Consider the following 18,037-nt stretch of genomic DNA (forward strand, 5'->3'; position numbering starts at 1 on the left):
TTCCCTCAGCAGCTCCTGCAGGGTGATGTGTTAAGTCAAGGGGTTTTTCGAGTCAGGTCTGTGGTTCTGTCTCTCCCGCCCTCCTCCCACTGGTGACAGCATTTCCGACACTGGGATTTTTTTCCCCTCCTCTTGTAGCTCTTGGCTCTGAAAGTCACTGATTTCCTTTGGAGTTTGGGAGGAGAGACACAAGGAGGGGAAGGGGTGCGGGAGAGAGACAGTCTTTCCTCGGAGCTGAAGTGGTCAGGAAGAGCTCACAGGACAAGGGGACGCAAAGCCGGCGCAGCAAGAGAGCCAGGATACACAGTAAGTAAAGCTAACCAGCTCCAGCTGCTCCTAACAAAGTTGATGGTGTAGCTATGCGGCCAGACGGGCCATGGGATTTCCCTTAGCAACTCGGCCAGGCCCGGGAGCTCGGCTGGGTCCCAACTCCAGTCATGACACATTCCAGCGGCAGGCTCTGTTTTCCTTCTTTCCCTTTTATTTGGAGAAAGTGGCCTGTAGGAGTTCAGAAGGGGAGAGACCTGCTCCCCAGTGGATCCCTGCTTACCCGGGCGCTCCGAGCCAGGCTGGGGAGAGGCCTGTATGTGGCAATGCAGGAGAAGCCAATGCTGAAGTGAGTTGGATAGCAGCCCTGCTTGGGGGAGCGAGGGGAATACTAGCCTTGCAGGCAGGGGGAAGGGCTGGATTCTGGATCCGCTGGGAGGGTGGTAATGCTGCAGAAGCTGGGAGGGTGTCCCCACACTCCACAGCTTTGGGGGGCGGGGAGAGGTGCTACCCTGCTTCTGGGTGCGGTGCTGAAGCCCCTGGGTAATGCACTGTGGAGCCGGGAAGGGACCACAGTTGCCAACTTTCATGCTGTAAATAAGCACCCCGACTTTCACAATAAGCCAAAAATCAAGCTAAGCCCATTTCAAAACAAGGCCAAAACAAGCCAATCCCTAAGAACCCCAACACTCTAGATCCCCCCATCCCCCCGGTGTGAGTCAGGGACTGTGGTGGGCCCACTGTGCACCCCTGGCTCTCTCCCCTCCTTGCCCCTGCTTGCCGGGAGCCTATCAAAAAAAAGAAGCAACAAGCTACAACAAGCAATAAGCTACAAGCCAAAAACTAGCCAACAAGCAACTCACAAGCCAATTAAGCCAAAAACAAGCCCAGTTTCTGGTTTTTTTCGAGGGTCTGGAAGGGTCCTGGCCTCACGCCCCGTGTGAAGGGAGAGTTAGGAGCGTGCGAGTCACCGTCAGCACAGCTGGGCCAGGGAGTTTGTATAGCATGTTGTACGGGGGGTGAGGGGGCTCAGAAAGGAAAACGTTGAGAACCCCTGCCCTAGAGGGCAGGAAATAGAGACAGGATCCTTGACCACAGCCCACAACCACCCACACATCCCACACTCACAACCCAGGACACACACAGCCCACTACCAACCACACACCCCACACTCACAACCCAGGACACACACAGCCCACTACCAACCACACACCCCACAGCTCACAACCACCCACACACTTCACATTCACAACCCATGACACACACATCCCACAACCACTCACACACCCCACAGCCCACAACCCATGACTCACATAGCCCACAACCACCCACACACCCCACAGCGCATAACCACCCACACACCCCACACTCACAACCCATGATACACAGCCCACAACCAGCCACACACCCCACAGCCCATGACACACAGAGCCCCCAACCACCCACACATCCCACAACCACTCACGTAAGCCACAGCTCACAACCACCCACACGCCCTACAGCTCACAAGTGACAGACACAGCCCACAACCACTCACACACCCCACAGCTCACAACCCATGACACACACAGCCCACAACCCCCACAGCTCACAACCAGTGACACACACAGCCCACAACCACCCACACACCCCACAGCTCACAACCCATGACACATACAGCCCACAAGCACCCATCCACCCCACAGCCCACGACCACTCACACACCCCACAGCTCACAATCACCCACACACCCTACGCTCACAACCCATGACACACACAGCCCACAGCCACCCACATCTCACAACTACCCACACGCCCCATGTTCACAACCCATGACACACAGCCCACAGCCACCCACACGACCCACAGCTCACAACCCATGACACACAGCCCACAACCACACACCCAGCCCACAGCTCACCACATACACACCGCTCAATCCAGCTCACAACCCACCATGCACCTACCCACTGCATAGCTCATAGAACACTATCCACACAACTCACACACACACACATACCCCTTCCAGCCCAGCACACACACCTGGCCCATTTAGCCCATTGTCCTCCCTCCTGTCATGCCATAGTTCCCAGATACCCTGGTGAGGGGCAGATTGGACTGGACTGACTGGGCTCGTGGCCTACCCAGGCCAGTATCCCATACCTCCCTTGTGGTCCGGATCGCTGGTTCATCAAGTCCAGTGTCCAGCGTCTCTGGTACCCAAGCTCAGTCGGAGCATTGCTGTGGAGTGAGGGGAACCTACAGCCCACAGACCCTAATCAGAGCTGTCAAGCCAGGGCCTCCACCTCTCAGCCTGCTAGAGACATAATGGTTCACTCTGCTCCCAGCCCCTCCACGGCAGCTGAGATGAAGCAGCTCCTCTTCCTCTTCGGGCTGATCGCCAGTTCCATCCAGATTGAGGACAACAAGATCCCAAGCCTGTGCTCTGGGCAGCCCGGCATCCCAGGCACGCCCGGCAGCCATGGAAGCCAGGGTCTTCCAGGCAGAGATGGACGTGACGGCCGGGACGGAGTGGCCGGGACGCAGGGAGAAAAGGGAGAGATCGGGCAACCCGGTAAGGAGACCTCCCTGCTGGGGAATGCACCTGGAACTGGAGCCCTGCTCCCCATGAAGGAGGATCCAGTGGTAGACCCATGGCTACCGCACTAGAGCAGTTGGGTTAACCAGCCAACCAGATAGATCCAAAGGGGCTAAGCACCAGGTGCAAAGTCCCTGGGTCTCAGTCTTTATCCTTTGAGGGGGAATAAATAAGATGCCATGTAGTTGATGTGAGGGGGGAGTAGGTCCTGTCTGCTCTGTTTGGTATCCATGACATGCAACCAGGGGCACAGATCCCATGGTGATGGGTGTATCACGGATTAGATCCAGAGATGGATGGGCTGGCTGGTTATTATTGGCTCCAGTGCACTGGGCTTCTCTCCTGCCCCCTGTAATGTTCTCTGTCCTCGCCCTCAGGAGTCCCAGGTCCCCGAGGGGACAGCGGCAGCCCCGGCATGAATGGTCTGACTGGGGAGAAGGGGGCTCAGGGGGAGTGCGCGGTGGCTCCCCGCTCAGCCTTCACCGCCAAGCGCTCGGAGTCACGCAGCCCACCCCTGGCGGACCAGCCCATCCGCTTCGACGTGGTGCTGATCAATGAGCAGGGCCACTATGACGCGGACACGGGCAAGTTCACCTGTGAGATCCCCGGCGTCTACTACTTCGCTGTCCACGCCACCGTGTACCGCACCAGCCTGCAGTTTGACATCATGAAGAACGGCCATTCGGTGGCCTCCTTCTTCCAGTTCTACGGCAACTGGCCCAAGCCCACGTCACTGTCAGGTGGCGCCCTGGTGCGCCTGGAGCCGGAGGACGAGGTGTGGGTTCAGGTCGGGGTGGGTGACTACTTCGGCTTCTACTCCAGCATCAAGACGGACAGCACCTTCACCGGCTTCCTGGTGTACACCTACTGGCAGAACTCAGCTGTCTTCGCCTGAGACCCGAGCTGCCCGGGGCGGGGGGAGCGATTGAGAAGTGCCGTCCCCGCGGCGCACAGCCCAAACCCCATCACGTCCCCTGGGGAGGGACCCCCAAGAGGCATCAGGGTCCAGTGGCCTAAGCATGGTGGGTTCTTCACCATTAACGCTTCCCACTAATGCGTACAGTGGGGATAATGATGCTTCCCTACCCCGGGGGGCGGGGAGGGCGCTGTGAGGATTCATTAGTTAGTACTGCATAAGAGCTAAGTGTTCCTATTATCACTGGTGCATGAAGTTTGGGAGGTCTCACCCCAGCCCATCTCCTGGCTCCCTGAGGCACGCGCTGTCTGTGCAATGTAGACGCAAGGGCATGGTTATTGTATGTCACTGCCCATAGCCATTTAGTATTGAAGCATATTCCCTGTGGTGTGAGCGCTGCATCCCAGCAGGACTGGGCAGCATCCGCGGCACAAACCCCCCAGTGTCTGTGGGGCTCACTCGCCGCATCTCAGCAGAGATTCCAAGGGCTGGGTGGGCCATGGGCACTGAACTCCCGGCACATTGCTGGGGCTGCACCCTCCCTGCTCTGAGCAAAAACAGGGCTCTTCAGGGGCTTTCAATGAACAGACCCAGACCCTCAGCTGCTGTAAATCACACAGCTCCTCTACGGAGCTTCAAGACTGTACGCCGGCTGAGGATCTGGCTGGATCTTCTTCCCACTTACACCCATGGGGATACAGAGAAACCCCATTGAAGCCAACGTGGGAGCTCCAGGTGGACCCGGTTATAATGGACTGGACCCTGCTCCCACTGAGCGCTGCCATTTGACAAGCAGACACCACATGTGGCCTGACTCCAGTACCCGCTGGACCTGCTCCAAGCACACCCTGCATAGGGCCGCGGCTGGGACATGGAGCAGGAGCTGGGTTGACAGGCGGCAGGTTTGCCAGCTAAGTCACCCAACCTCATCTGTGCTAGGAGCAGGGACCACCCTGCTTTCATGCCACCCAGACGTCGCTCTCACCGTGTATATGACCTCCCTCAATAAATGGGCTCTTAACTGTTCGTCAGCTTGTTAGCATGTCTGCTCCGGAACGCGTGTCAGGACGTGATCATATGTTTGGGTTCTTGGACATTCATCAAAGCGTGTTAGCATGTTGTATGCCCGTCAGGGCACATTTGTGTGCCTCATCTGTATGCTCACCAGGGCATGTCTGTGTTATCAGCTCACGAATGCATGACCGAGTGTCACGTGTTTTCTCTTGTATGCAAGACTAAGTGTGTTAGGATCTTCTCTTGTATGCATGTTAGTGCATGTTAGCCTGTGTTGGCTCCTGTGTGCACATCAGGGCATTCGCATGTGTCCGCTTTTTTGTGTCTTTCCTTGTATGTGAGTCAGGGCCAGTTTCTGTGTCTTCTCTCCCAGGTAGGTTAGGGTGTTAGCATGTCAGCTCTTTTCCGCGTGTCAGGACAGAGGGATGCCAGCAGCAAGCCCCATTTACAGACACTTTTGTCAACGCTGCCTGCTCCTGCAGGCAAAGGCTGTCCCTGATTGCACCCAAGCTGGCAAGGCCATGCCCTTGTGCTTTGTTGGCTCCAGCGCAGTTTTGGGCAGATGCACAGAGCCCTCTCTCCCCTAGGGGGCACCAGCTCCCCACATTGGGCGGGTTCTTGGGCAAAAGCATCAATTCAGCAGAATATCAGGGTTGGAAGGGACCTCAGGAGGTCATCTAGTCCAACCCCCTGCTCAAAGCAGGACCAATCCCCAATTTTTGCCCCAGATCCCTAAATGGCCCCCTTAAAGATTGAACTCACAACCCTGGGTTTAGCAGGCCAATGCTCAAACCACTGAGCTATCCCTCCCCCGACCTAGCTCCTGCTTCTGTTCATTAGCAGCCCCGCTGCCAGGGTACGACACACCCCACATTCTGCACAGCAACAGGGCGTATCAGCCAGCGCCTTACTCGCCTCTCAGAGCAACCTGCCTGGTGTGGAAGTCAGGACTCCTGGGGTTCTAGACCCAGCTCTGATATTGACTCATTTTGGGCATGTCGTTTTTGCCGCTCCGTGCCTCAGTTTCCCTTCTGCCCTCCACGGCTCACCGTCTTCCAAGGGCTGCCGTGAGGATTAGTGGAGTTGGGAGGTGCGTTGAGATCCGGAGCTGGAACAGTGCCCTCGTTCTCTGAACTCCAGAGCTCCCCCAGAGAGTGACGCCTGGCTCCCCTCACTGCCTCCCTGGGGGCAGGAGTTGCTGAGGCAGCACTGTCTTACTTCCCTTCCCTCTCTCCCCTTGCAGATTTCCAGTGTGAATGTTGTGACCTGGCTCAGGAAAAGGTCCCTATTTTTAGCAAGGGAAGGAAGAGCCCTCTGCGCTTCTGTCCAAGATAGCCCTGGTGCTACTTTTCTAAATTCCGCTGGATCGTGCCCAGCTGGGGACTGCTTCCCATTGTGAGAGCATGGAAGGGGGATGGCAAATGAGTCTGGGCCCTGTGAGCTCCCAGGGGGGAGCAGGCATCATAGATCTCCCCGAGAGGACAGCTGTGCTCATCCAGCCTGAGCTCATGTGGGTCACAGGCCTGAGAATCAGGGCTGCCCAGACAGGGAGCAGAGCATGGGAAGAGGCAATGCATTTCATCCCCCTCTCGCCTGCCTGCCCTGCTAAGCTAAGCAGTGCTAGAGAGCGCCAACAGATGGTGGGTATTAAAACACTGCAGGGGATAGCACCCAGCCGTCTGTGTGCAGTGCCCAGGTGCCAGACTGAATGCTTCATGCCCCCCGTCATGAAAAAGCAGAGTTTGATTCTGTCACTTAAAAGACCCTCCCAAGAAGCCACTCGGGCTCAGGAATGAGCCAGGCCCACAGAACAGGGAGGGGAGCAGTGTTGGGGGGCAGGAGAGAAATTGCTAATGTGGGGCATTGACAGCGTGATCTGGGAAGGGGGACGTGGCAAGGGAGTGTGGCCAAGCGGGTAGAATGAGTGGGAGATCGGACTCCTGGGTTCTATCTCCAGTCATGGGAAGGAGTCAAAGGGCTGCAGTGATTAGAGATGGGGCCCTGGGAGGCAGGACTCCTAAGTTCTCTCCCAACTCTGGGAGTTGAAGGTGGTCTGAGCAGGAGAAGGTTAAAATTCAGACTCCTGAATTCTTGTCCTGGCTCTGTTACTGCCACCATTGTGAAGGGTTCAGGTACATTTTGGGGTTGGTTGAAGGGAGAGTTAGAGAATAAGGATGAATTGGGGAAACCCTAACAACATCTTATTGACAGGTTTCAGAGTAACAGCCGTGTTAGTCTGTATTCGCAAAAAGAAAAGGAGGACTTGTGGCACCTTAGAGACTAACCAATTTATTTGAGCATAAGCTGTAGCTCACGAAAGCTTATGCTCAAATAAATTGGTTAGTCTCTAAGGTGCCACAAGTCCTCCTTTTCTTTTTGCGAACATCTTATTGGTGTATCTCCCATACTACGCCCTGCTGCGGTCGGTGATGGCCTCAGAGCTCCACAAGAGGGCATCCCTCTCCTCCTATGAGCACATCCGGCAGCAGTAGGTTTCCAGGTGGCCTGGGGACAAGGAGCAGGGCCCCATGGGGAGGCGAGAGGCCCAGAAAGCTGCGGGGGGTCTGACAAGGAGCCAGTTTGCAGGGAAGAGGGCTGGGGTCGGGGGCTAAGAGCAGGATGCCCAGGAGTGGGAAGAAGGCAGCAGGGTGGTGGTACATGTTCCTCCCTGCTGAGGATAGAAGTTGGGCGTGGAGGGTGCTGGCCAGCTGTGATGGCTGCTGGACACTGGACAGGCAGGTCCTGAGGCTCTGGGCATAGACAGACACCCCATGCCCTGTACCACCTCCATGTCCCTGAGCTGCAGGCTCTGAAAGCAGCCTGGGAGCATACACTGGGTCTGGGAAGGAGCATGGGCTAGTGCTTAGAGCGGTGACTGTGAGCCAAGCCTGCTGGGTTCCGTCTCCACCGCCCAAGACTCCTCTACCCCCAGTCCTTTCCCTAACCTCCTAACCAGAAAAGCCATATTCTGTGCCCTGCCTGGTCTGTTCTGCAGCCCCCATTCCTGGGCCAAGGTCCCCCATGGGGCCAGCCCAGCAGGGTGCCCCCTGGCCTTACCTCTTAGCCTCCCAGAGTCCCCGGCTGTGATGAGCCAAGAGGCAGAACGCACCTCAAGGAAATATTAGCCCAAGGTCAATAAGCCACCCCTGCTCTGGTTACCTGCCCAGAGGGGAGCTAGGCAGCAGGACAAACGGATGGGGGGCGGGGAGGAGCCAGGGCTGCTGCCTATGGGGAGAGGGGCTAGGATCATTATCCAGGGTATGGGCACTTCCTACCTCCCCACTGATCCTCCCCAAGGCCCCAGGCCAGCACACACTGCCCTAAAGAGCTGGAGGGAACCCTGCCAGCCAGTGCTGGGGAGCTCCTAGCACTGCAGTCCCAGGCCCCCCCAGCAGGAGGCACTGGAGGGAATGGCACTGGGGCATTGACCATAGGAGAGCACTCTGCTGCTCCACCCCCAGGGTCCCCCAGCAGGAGGCGCTGGCAGAAAGTGTCTCTCCCTTCCCCATCCCAGCTATGAACGCCAGGGGTCTGTGTCCCCCTGCTATGCTAGCTGGCAGATCACCTCTGTCTGCAGAGAGGGAGGCTGGGAAGAGGGGGCAACAGCACCTGGAGCCATCCCAGGGAGGAGAGCTCTCTCTGGGGACTTGTCAGATGCCTCATAGCAGGGGCTGCCATGGGCTGAACAGCCCCTTCCCACTGTCCAGCTGAGTCCCAGGGGGGTTTGCAGATTAAGCCAAAGTTGGGGCCCAGGCTGAGGAGCACAACATCCCCTACTAGGTGACCGGAGGCCCCTTTGGGGCAGGCTACAACCTCAACCCACAGCAAGAGGGAATAGGGCCGCCTGCACCTGACTGGGGGCTGTGTTCAGGCTTAGTAGGGGCTCTGTCACAGGGTGCTTGACTCACCACCAGAGCGCCTCCTTCTGGCCATATCTGGGGATGAGCTCTGTGGGTCAAAACCCCTTCCTGCAGGGGACACTCCATCACTCCTCTGGGGCTGGCTCTCTCAGGACTTGACTGCTCCCACTTCACGACTTGCCCCTTCCCAGGTCACTGTAGTTTCCCCTGCCAGGAGGGGCACGTTCTCAAAGTGTCTCAGGACCCACCATCCCGGGCAGTTTTCTCTTTCATGGCCCTTTAACAGCACCACCGCGCTGTGGCAGGGCAGCCCTCTACACTGGGTTCCAGCCCAGGACCCTACAACAAGCAGCCAGGGTCTGCACAACTCTGAACCATACTGCTATATCCCTAAACTACAGCCTGCCTCTCCTTCCCTCACCCTGAGAGGCTACAGGCCCCTTAGGTAGGCAAGCTCCTGGGCGTTATATGGGCCCCTCCTGTTCCTGTCCAGCTGAGCCTCATCTCTAATTAATTCTTGCTCTGCTCCTTGGTGCAGCCTGAGCTGGTAACTGGCCCAAGTGGCCAGGCCTTGTGTGGAGTGGACACCCCATCACAGGCCCATGGGCCGCATAGGATCTTACAGGAATGGGTGTCACTCAGGGTCCCATTTGGCTCATGTCTGTCCTGAGACATAGAAATTGCTGCTTGTTAGAATCCCTGCAGCCAACACCTGTGGGTACAGGCTGGTGGGCTGCATGGCAGGTCTTTGGGGTCCCATACTGGACCCCTGGGCTGCCCCTGAGCAAAGCCCCCGGAAAGGGAACGCAGGACCCGAGCAACTCTGGACCAAGGGCTCACTGCATTAGCGAGAGCAAGTCTGGCTTCAGCGGCTGCTCCCTGCAAAAGGGCCTGGAGCCGCTGCGTCTAGCTGCTGGTGTGAAATGAGCCAGAGGCCAGGCCTGGCTGGGAGCCATTCTCCCCTGTGGAATGAGCTGGGCAGGTCTCAGTCCAGTTCCTAGCAGCCGCAGAACCACTGGCGCTAACTGGGCCTGAGTCAGGAGCGGGCCAAGGGCTGAGCAGGCCAGGGGGACGGACCTGCCCTCTCTCCCCAGAGGTGCGTCTCCTCCAGCTCTGGGCTGAGGCTGGCATGAACAAACAGAGGGCTTCCTTCCAATGAAGGCCTGTGCAAGGGCCTGGGAAGCTGTGGACTCCTGGCCCGGAAGCTCCGGATCTGGAGATTGCAACCGGCCTCCCAGGCCGCCCAGAGGCATGGCTGAAGGAATTCTAGCCCGATATTCCCCTCAGCGGGAACCAGCATGGAGTGCCCATTGAATCCCCTGGGAGAGGCCGCTCCTGGGGCTGCCCTGGCTAGTTAGTCCCCATGTGTGGCAGGCGCTTTCCAAAGTGGCCACTGACTCCAGCTGACTCCAGTTGGGGGCCCAGGCTGAGATGCTCTGGGCCTGATCTTGAGCAAGTGCTAAGCCCCTGCAGTTTCCGCTGACAGAAGAGAGCCCAGCAGCTCTAGGCTCTCTTGGTGGGCACCCAAAATCAGTGACCATGCTTGAAAATCCTGGCTGGACCCCAGAGCTAAGCTCTCCAGCCCCGAGTGCCCTCATGGGAGGGGGCCACGCACCAGCTGGGGAGACCTCTAAACAGAACTCCAGGAATCTATGGGCTATGAGACTTCACAGCTCCCCCCAGACTTGGGCTCACCCCCTCTGAGTTTCATGTTCATTTAAGATGCCCCTGGTCCCCCAGAGAAGCAGCCAGGTACCCTCCTTAACCCAGAGCTTTCAGTACTCCCAAGGGCCATGGACCCCTCCCAGTGGATGTGTCTGACATAGGTCATTGTGGTGGAGTGCAGTCTAGTAGTTAGAGCAGGTGGAGTGGACACTGGGAGGCCTGTCTCTGGCAGAGAGTGGGGTCTAATGGTTAGAGCTGGAGATTAGGATTCAGGACTCCTGGGATCTATTCCCAGTTCTTCCACTGACTCACCATTCGACCTTGGCCTTAACCACTCTCTGCCTCAGTTTCCCCATGGGTAAAATGGGGATAATGCCTTGCAGGAGGAGGGAAGGGGCACTCTGGGACTCCATGGGTTAATGTAAAGTGCTTTGAGAGCCTAGGGGGTGGGTGCTACAGAAGAGTGAGTATGTACCGGATGTGACGGGCACGGGGTGCTGCCCACAGAGGTGCCCCAGCACGGGTCTCCGCCCCTCCCTCCCGCCGGCTCTGGGGCTGCAGCGCAGCAGTTGGTGCTGAGGTGGGGGATGGTTGCAGAGCGTTAGGGGGCTGCTGGGTGCTCACTGCAGAGCCCTGGGTCCCCTAGAAGCTAGGCTGGGACTGGTTAGCCAGAGCCCCGGGTATCCGAATGCTCTGGTAGCAGCACCTCCTTCCTGGAAGCGGCCTGAGGACAGCAGTGGACTTACGACTTATGCCTGCCTGGGTTTGATCTGTTTCCGTAAGCGGAGCCACCTGGGGGCTAAATGGATCCACGGATCGATGGCAGGAGCTGCTTGCTCTTGGAGATGGACAAGCCTCTTTTGCAGCTGAACTCATCTGCTGGGTTGGGCTGGGGGGGCTGCAGAGGATGGTGCAGGGGGAGGGAACCTCACTTCCAGGGGGCGGTTGGGCTGAGGGTGGGCAAACAGGAAGGGTGGGGAAGCCCCTGGAGCAGTGGTACTCAACCTTTTCCATGCTGGGACCCCCCCCAAACCTCCTTCCCCTCCCACTGGAAATCCCTTTTCCCCTTAGCAATATCGGGAGGCGAGGGTGGCCGTGACCCCTTGACACCTGGCTGAGACCCCGAGGTTGGGACCCCTGTCCTAGAGGTTCAGCTGCTCAGAGCTCTCCTCAAAACAGGCGACTTGCAGCCGCCCTGGGTCCCATCGCTGCAGAAAAGCAGCTGCTGCCTTCACAGCCCCAAGCAGACATGGGCTTAGCTGCAGGTGCTGGATCCGGATTCTGGACACCCCCAAGTTTGCATCTAAGGGTTTGGTTTTGCTATTTGCAGCAATGAGGCCATTTGCCAGATCCAGATGTAGGATCTGAATTCCCACATCCCGAGCTGAAGGAGGCTGGATCTGGGCTCGCCGTTCTGACCCATCAACAGCTGAAGGAGCCTTCTCCGGGGTGCCAGACGGTGCCATCAAAGAGCTTCTATGCACACGACATTCCTGCCCCACCTCGTTCCCTACGCCTCAGGCCCACGACTGCCAAGGTCCCCGGTGGTCCAGCTGCCATTTGTCATCTGCTGCCCATAGCATCATTAGCCAGCCTCCCTACTGGGCACGAGACAACCTGCCTTGTGGAGAGAGGCAGCAGGGGGTGAGAGCAGATGGATCTGTCTGTCCTCCTGACACTGCCGCCGTCTCTGGAGCATGGAAATCACCATCTCATTAAAGCTGGGGCCACGATTAGACCCCATGGTATCTTGCCCAGATTAGGCAGAAGCTGCTCAAGAGAGGGGCTACTGCCCAGGCAATGGGAGCCAGATGAGTTGCGGCTCGTCCAGGTGGAGTTTGCTTGTAATTACTATCCCCTCCTTGGGACCCGTGACCATAGCCCTGGTGGAAGAGGCTGCATGACCAGCCCAGTCACTCCTTGGCCCTTCTGAGACAGTTGGTGCCAGCAGAGTTGGTGGTTCTGTGCTGTGCAAGCCAGGAGCTGGACTGAGACCAGCCAAACTCAGTCCACCCATGCGGCCACGTATGGGCCAGAGACCCAAGCCTGATCCCAAGGAGTAACCCAGTCCCCTGGTTAGTACCTCAACGCCGCCTCCTCTGGTCTCCAGCCTCTTCCTCCTTCCGTCCCCACTAATGCAATCCAGGCCCCTTGCTGCACGTGAGCACCAGGCAGCTCTGCCAGGCTCTGGGCTGTGCAGGCTGAGATGTCCAGCTCCCCAGCCTCAAACTCCCACATGTGTTCCCGTCAGGAGGGCATCTCCCCTCCCAGCTCATCTCCCTTCCTTCTGCTTCATCCCCCCTCTGAGCCACGGAGCCAGCACTGGCTGCTCGGGACCACACAGTCTGGCGGGGCTGAAGCTGCCAGGCCAGAGGATGAGAAGAGTCTCTAGGCTGCTCTGGATCCACCTCCAGGTGCAGGAGTGTGCCAGAGGCTGGGAAGCCCTTTGGGAGGGATTAATTGTATTTTGCCTGCTATGCACGCAGGGATCAAAATGCCCTGCTGAAATGCAACTGCCTCTGGGGAGTTGCCTGGTGGCCAGCGCACATTAAAACAGTGCAGGGTGGTGGATTTTAGCCAAAGACCCCAACTCCTACCATAAATGCCACTTGCTGGTGAATGCCTGCACAGAGCCTGGATTTTTAAGGGTTCCACCCAAACACTTTCCAGGGCTACCTGGAATTCTGTTCCTCCCCCTCCGCTGGACAAAGGACCCAGCTGCTATTGTTCCAGGGTGTGGGCGGTGAAGCCTGATGCTTAAGCCACTAACCCATGCCCTGTCTGGAGTAGGATGGCAATCTGACCGGGGGGTGTAAAGAGATCTCCCCCACGTGCCACCAGACCAAGGCTTTCTCCAGGTTGGAGATTCCAGGCTCTTGTACAGCTCCAGCAGGGAAACACTCAGTACAGACAGGCAAAGCTGTTGTAAGTCCGGATTTGCACCAGGGAGCCGCAGGCATGATTGGAACCAGGTTAAGCTGCACCACTGCAAATCGGGCAGTCTATAGCAGCTTTGCCTGCCCATGCTGGGGTTTGCAGTGGTGGCTAGAATTGGGACAAATCCCCCGGGCTAGCCTAGGTCTCACTGTCCCAAAGGGGCACAGGAGAGCTGGCTGGAATTTGCTCAAACCACGACAGTTGTTTGCGCTGAGGGATCACAGTGCAGGGTCACTTTCCCACCCCTCAGCTGGTCTGCGTTCCAGCTCTCGGCCCATGAATATTTCACTAGCCCTGTGCTAACACGAAGCCGGCTGGAAGGTACATTTTTAACAGCAGCCAGAACAGCGAGTCCAGGAGCTGCCACTTAATGGGTGAGTTATTAAGGGAAAAGGTTGAGTGCAGGTATCAATAACCCTGCGATCTGCCTAGACTCGCTGGTAGCAGGGCGGCAGGGAATGTACAGTTGCATTTTTTTGTTAATTGCCTGCTGTAACAGCCAGGGAGTAAGTAAAACCACAGGCCTGATGGCTCCCAGGGGAAGAGCCGGCCTTCCGAACCCAGCTCTCTGCTGCTTATAATAACGAATCTTAATGGGCTACAGGAATATTAGCCAAAAAATAACTTCCTTCTGCTAGGCCAGCAGCAGCTGCAGGGTGGGCGGGTAGAGAGAGCACCGCCAGGTTCCAGCATGGCATGTTTCCTTCCCACAAGCCTTCGGCTGGCTCGGGAGGTCGGTACTGGTAGCATCTGCACAGATAGCCAGATCCTCAGCGAAGCCGCTCTAATCCCTGCTCTGCTGTGGATTAGCCTTGTAGCCTTGGGCAAGCCCTTTAAGCTCAGGGTTTCAACAGTGGCCTCCAAATGTGGGGGTCTCTAGTTTGGGGTGCCTAATTTGCAGAAGTGCTGAGCACCCCCACACCTTGCATTTCTACCTGAATTCATTAGGCACTGCGGGCATGGATTATCTCTGGAAATCATGTGTCGGACTAATGGTGGGCACCCTGGAAAATGTGGGGCTGAACCTCGCAATGTCTCAGTTTCCCCAGCAAAGAAGAGGGTGAGGGGATGAGTTAGCTAATATTCAGAGCTAGGAAGTGCTGCGTACGTGCCGAGAGGTGGGGGTGGGAGTTCGCCCACACAAGGGCTGCAGAGAGATGAGGCAGCATTAGAGACATTCGTCTCCCAAAGGAACGCAGACCTTCAAGGTGGCTGGAGCAGGCACTGAGAGCCAGGACTCCTTGGTTCTAGTCCTGGCTTTGGGAGGGGGTGTTTTCTATTGACTAGAGTGGAGGAGTCTGAGCTTTAGGACTCCTGGATTATGTTCCTTACTCTGGGACTGGGGTTGTTGAGCATTTAGATCAGGGAACTGGAAGCCAGAACTCCTTCCCATTTCGTGGCTCCAAACTATATGCAAGAATAGTTCATCCACTAGTGAAATGCAACCACCTCTGGGTTGAAAAGCAGCATGCTTACCCGTGCATATCCGTCCAGCAACTCAGGACAGGACGTGAAGGATAACACATTAAACAGCCACTGCACTTTCACAGACCTCAAAGCATAATTGATAGGAAGCCAGATAGTTGTGGCTTCCATATTGTTACAAGGAAATGTTACCTAGACACATAATAAGTGAAACATCCTCCTTTCTGGGTCTTCTCTCTCTGCTTATAGTGCCTCCTAGAGATACCCTGAAGTGTCACATTTTGCAGGCATGAATAAATTAGCCTCCCATCCACCCTTGGGGGGTAGGTCCAGATCATCATCCCCATTTCACAGCTGGAGAAGCTGAATCACTGAGAAGGGAAGCAACTTGCCCAAGGCCCCCCAGAGTATCAAATAAGGTGGCGTCTATGCTGAGCCACATGTCTCCGCATGCTCAGAAATTTCTGCAAAGCCTTCTGTGGGGGTTGAACTTCTCCATGCTTTGGCTAAGCTCAACGATTTCCTAGATTTCTCTTTGGAAAGCTAGAGCAAAATCTAACCACTATTTTATTATATTATTATTTATTATGAGAGGGTGAGGGGAAAGCTTTTTCCTGCTGAGAAAAAAATGAATTAATTTCAGATTTTTTTTATTCCCTTCCGTACAGCATAACTCAAAACCCAGCTGACCTGTAAACGCTGAAGCTTTCCTGTTGGCTAGGTTCTCCCCACTGCCCAAGGCCTGATCTGGTTGCAAGAAGAACATATATACAAATAACAGATACCAGTGAGTGAGGGAACATGGCTCTGAAAGAGGTTGGAGGGCAGGGATATTGATCGAGAACTCGGCCGGTTTTTACTGCCTGCTCGTTTTGTTTCACACAACTGGGACGTGGGAGGCAAAGGGGGGCACTAGCCATAGCTGCACTTGTGCATGCAAGTGGCCAAGCTTCCCCAGTTGAAGGTTAACTGTGTGTTACGCCCAAGCACACCCCTGACACACCATCCCCATATCTGCCTAGGGCCTGACCACACCCCTGAAGGGTCCCCTCCTCTCCCTCTCTGGTTGTGTGCACGATCTGAACATGCTCCCCCCAGCCCTCTCTGCCCACCCCCACCGCGTCCTACCCTGTTCTTCACCCTTGTCGTTTTTGCTCAGAACTCTCCTGCTAAAGCTGCAGGTTCCCTGCTGATTAAAGCCTGCAATCTCTGGCTGCAGGGCTTTCTCCCTTTTCCAGTGGCCAGAGATGAGCGGAAATGAAGTTCAACACCAGTATCCCTGTGGGGAGGTGGCCCTCCCCCAATTGGAGCACTCCCAAGAACAGGGCCATAGGCAGCTTGGTTTTTGCAAAGGAGACTTTAATGTGCAGAGTCAGGTTAGTAGTGCAAAGAGTTAACCTTAAAACACACAGCTTTTCTGGACAGCAAATAACATCCCCTAAAAAGGCAGAGAGACTGACTTTTAAAACATCAAAAAAGACTGGATAGGAAGGGAAGCAGCAGTGAGCTCTGGGAAGAGAAGTCCCCCAGAAAGCCCGATACAAAACTCTCTCCCTCAGGGGATTGCGTTAGAAAAGCAATCGCTCAAAATAAACCCCTGAAGCAGAGCAGCCAGAGAGCAGCCATGAGGGAGCCAGCTTTTTACGAAGGCACAAATGGGGAGGGTCTGGCTAACTTTACCAAGAGGGCCGGGTTCGCTGCGCAGGCCTCTGCCTGCCTCCAGCTTCCAAGGGGGATGGTTAGGAAGAAGTGGAATAGCCTCATCTGTGCTGGAGCAGGTGGAAAGCATTACGTACAGTTATGGACGCTGCACCTCCCCAAGAGCCTAAGAAGCCTCTTCAGCCAGATCCTCCTCAGGCTGAATTGGGCATAGCTCTCTGCCCATTTACACCAGCTGACCCGTGCTACTGTATTAGATTGTGCCTGTGCAATTTGTGGCATGAATAATACCACAAATACACTTGGGATTTTAGCAATGCAGCTATGAGCTTTGTTACTTGGCATGGTCTTTCCCCCCAGCCCATCAGCACTAAGGCCCTGGAGCACTTTCTGAAGGGACAGAACACACGTACCACCGGGAAGGAGCTTTGGCCCAGCCCCACAGCCACCATTCTGCTGCGCTTTGAGACGCTCTTGTGGTGATTGGGGGGTGGATTATACAAACTCTACAAATCAATCAGAGCATTTCCAGGGGAATTCACAGAAAATAAACAGGTTTCAGAGTAGCAGCTGTGTTAGTCTGTATCTGAAAAAAGAAAAGGAGTACTTGTGGCACCTTAGAGACTAACAAATTTACTTGAGCATGAGCTTTCGTGAGCTACAGCATCCGATGAAGTGAGCTGTAGCTCACGAAAGCTTATGCTCAAATAAATTGGTTAGTCTCTAAGGTGCCACAAGTCCTCCTTTTCTTTTTAGAAAATAAACAATTCTCCATTTGGATTTCAACATCCCCCTGCAGTGTTTGAAAATGGAGGTGAGGCAGAAAATGAAAGGGACTGGCCAGATGGAGAGGAAAGCAACATTTGAAACAGACTGCAGCTGGGGGGGGAAGGAAATTTTTTTCTAAAATAGCAAAGTAAGAGATTGTAAACATGAGGATTGCAAGCCTGGCTGTGTGTCAGAATAGGCAGGGCCCACATTGTACCTCTGGCTGCGTGGGTTACAAGCGAGGGCAGAAGTTGATTCGGTGACATCTCACTTTTGTCACCCTAGATTTCAAGTGCAAGGCGCTCAGAAGGGGCAGAGAAGGATATTTTTCATCCCCTTGCCAGCGGCATCACACAGCAGCCATTCAAATGCTTGTCTAGGATTCTTTTTTTATTGGTCAGAAAGTGAAACCTCCATCATTTTACGTGTCAGTGGCCCAGTAGCAGCACTGCTCCCTTGCAGCTTTCGAGGTTAGAAGCTTAACCTCACAGGTTCTGCATCTCACCCTTCACACTCATCTGCCAGGTGAAGCTCCGCCCTGAAACTCTTCGCCAACGCCTGGATCAGCCTCCCTAAGACCGTCAAGCACACAAATACGGGGGGTCTTCCTACAGGCCGTTGTGTGCCATGCTCTGCAGGGCAGCACAGTGCCCCACCCTTGGTAGAACTGTTCGGTTCTGGCCTCCATGCAGGGGCCGCCTCATATACTAACGCCGGAGCGAGACCAGGGGTAAATCCTGCACCCACTGAAGTCAATTTTCCCATTGCCATCAGCACAGCCAGCATTTCACCCTGAGGCTGTAACAACGTCCCACGAAGTGCTTATAACTGTTCAGTTACATTCACACCGACTAGCCCACGTCTCGTTATGACATAGTAGAATTCTGCAGTGTAAACAAAATAATTCGACCCTCCCCAAGTGCTCTCTGGCCTTAATACAGGGCTTCA

The 18,037-nt window shown here is 55.7% G+C and overlaps 1 protein-coding gene across 1 annotated transcript; it reads left to right on the forward strand.

The window, feature by feature from the left end:
• Positions 1-4,787, forward strand: C1QTNF5 (C1q and TNF related 5). The gene is made up of 3 exons (XM_084611759.1): positions 1-306; positions 2,595-2,821; positions 3,223-4,787. The coding sequence occupies exons 2-3, from the start codon at positions 2,614-2,616 to the stop codon at positions 3,738-3,740; spliced, it is 726 nt and encodes a 241-aa protein (XP_084467885.1). The 5' UTR covers positions 1-306; positions 2,595-2,613; the 3' UTR covers positions 3,741-4,787.
• Positions 4,788-18,037: the final 13,250 nt, after the last annotated feature.

This window comes from Lepidochelys olivacea, assembly GCF_965140295.1.
Source record: "Lepidochelys olivacea isolate rLepOli2 genome assembly, chromosome: 22".
In the NCBI taxonomy this organism is placed as follows: domain Eukaryota; kingdom Metazoa; phylum Chordata; order Testudines; family Cheloniidae; genus Lepidochelys; species Lepidochelys olivacea.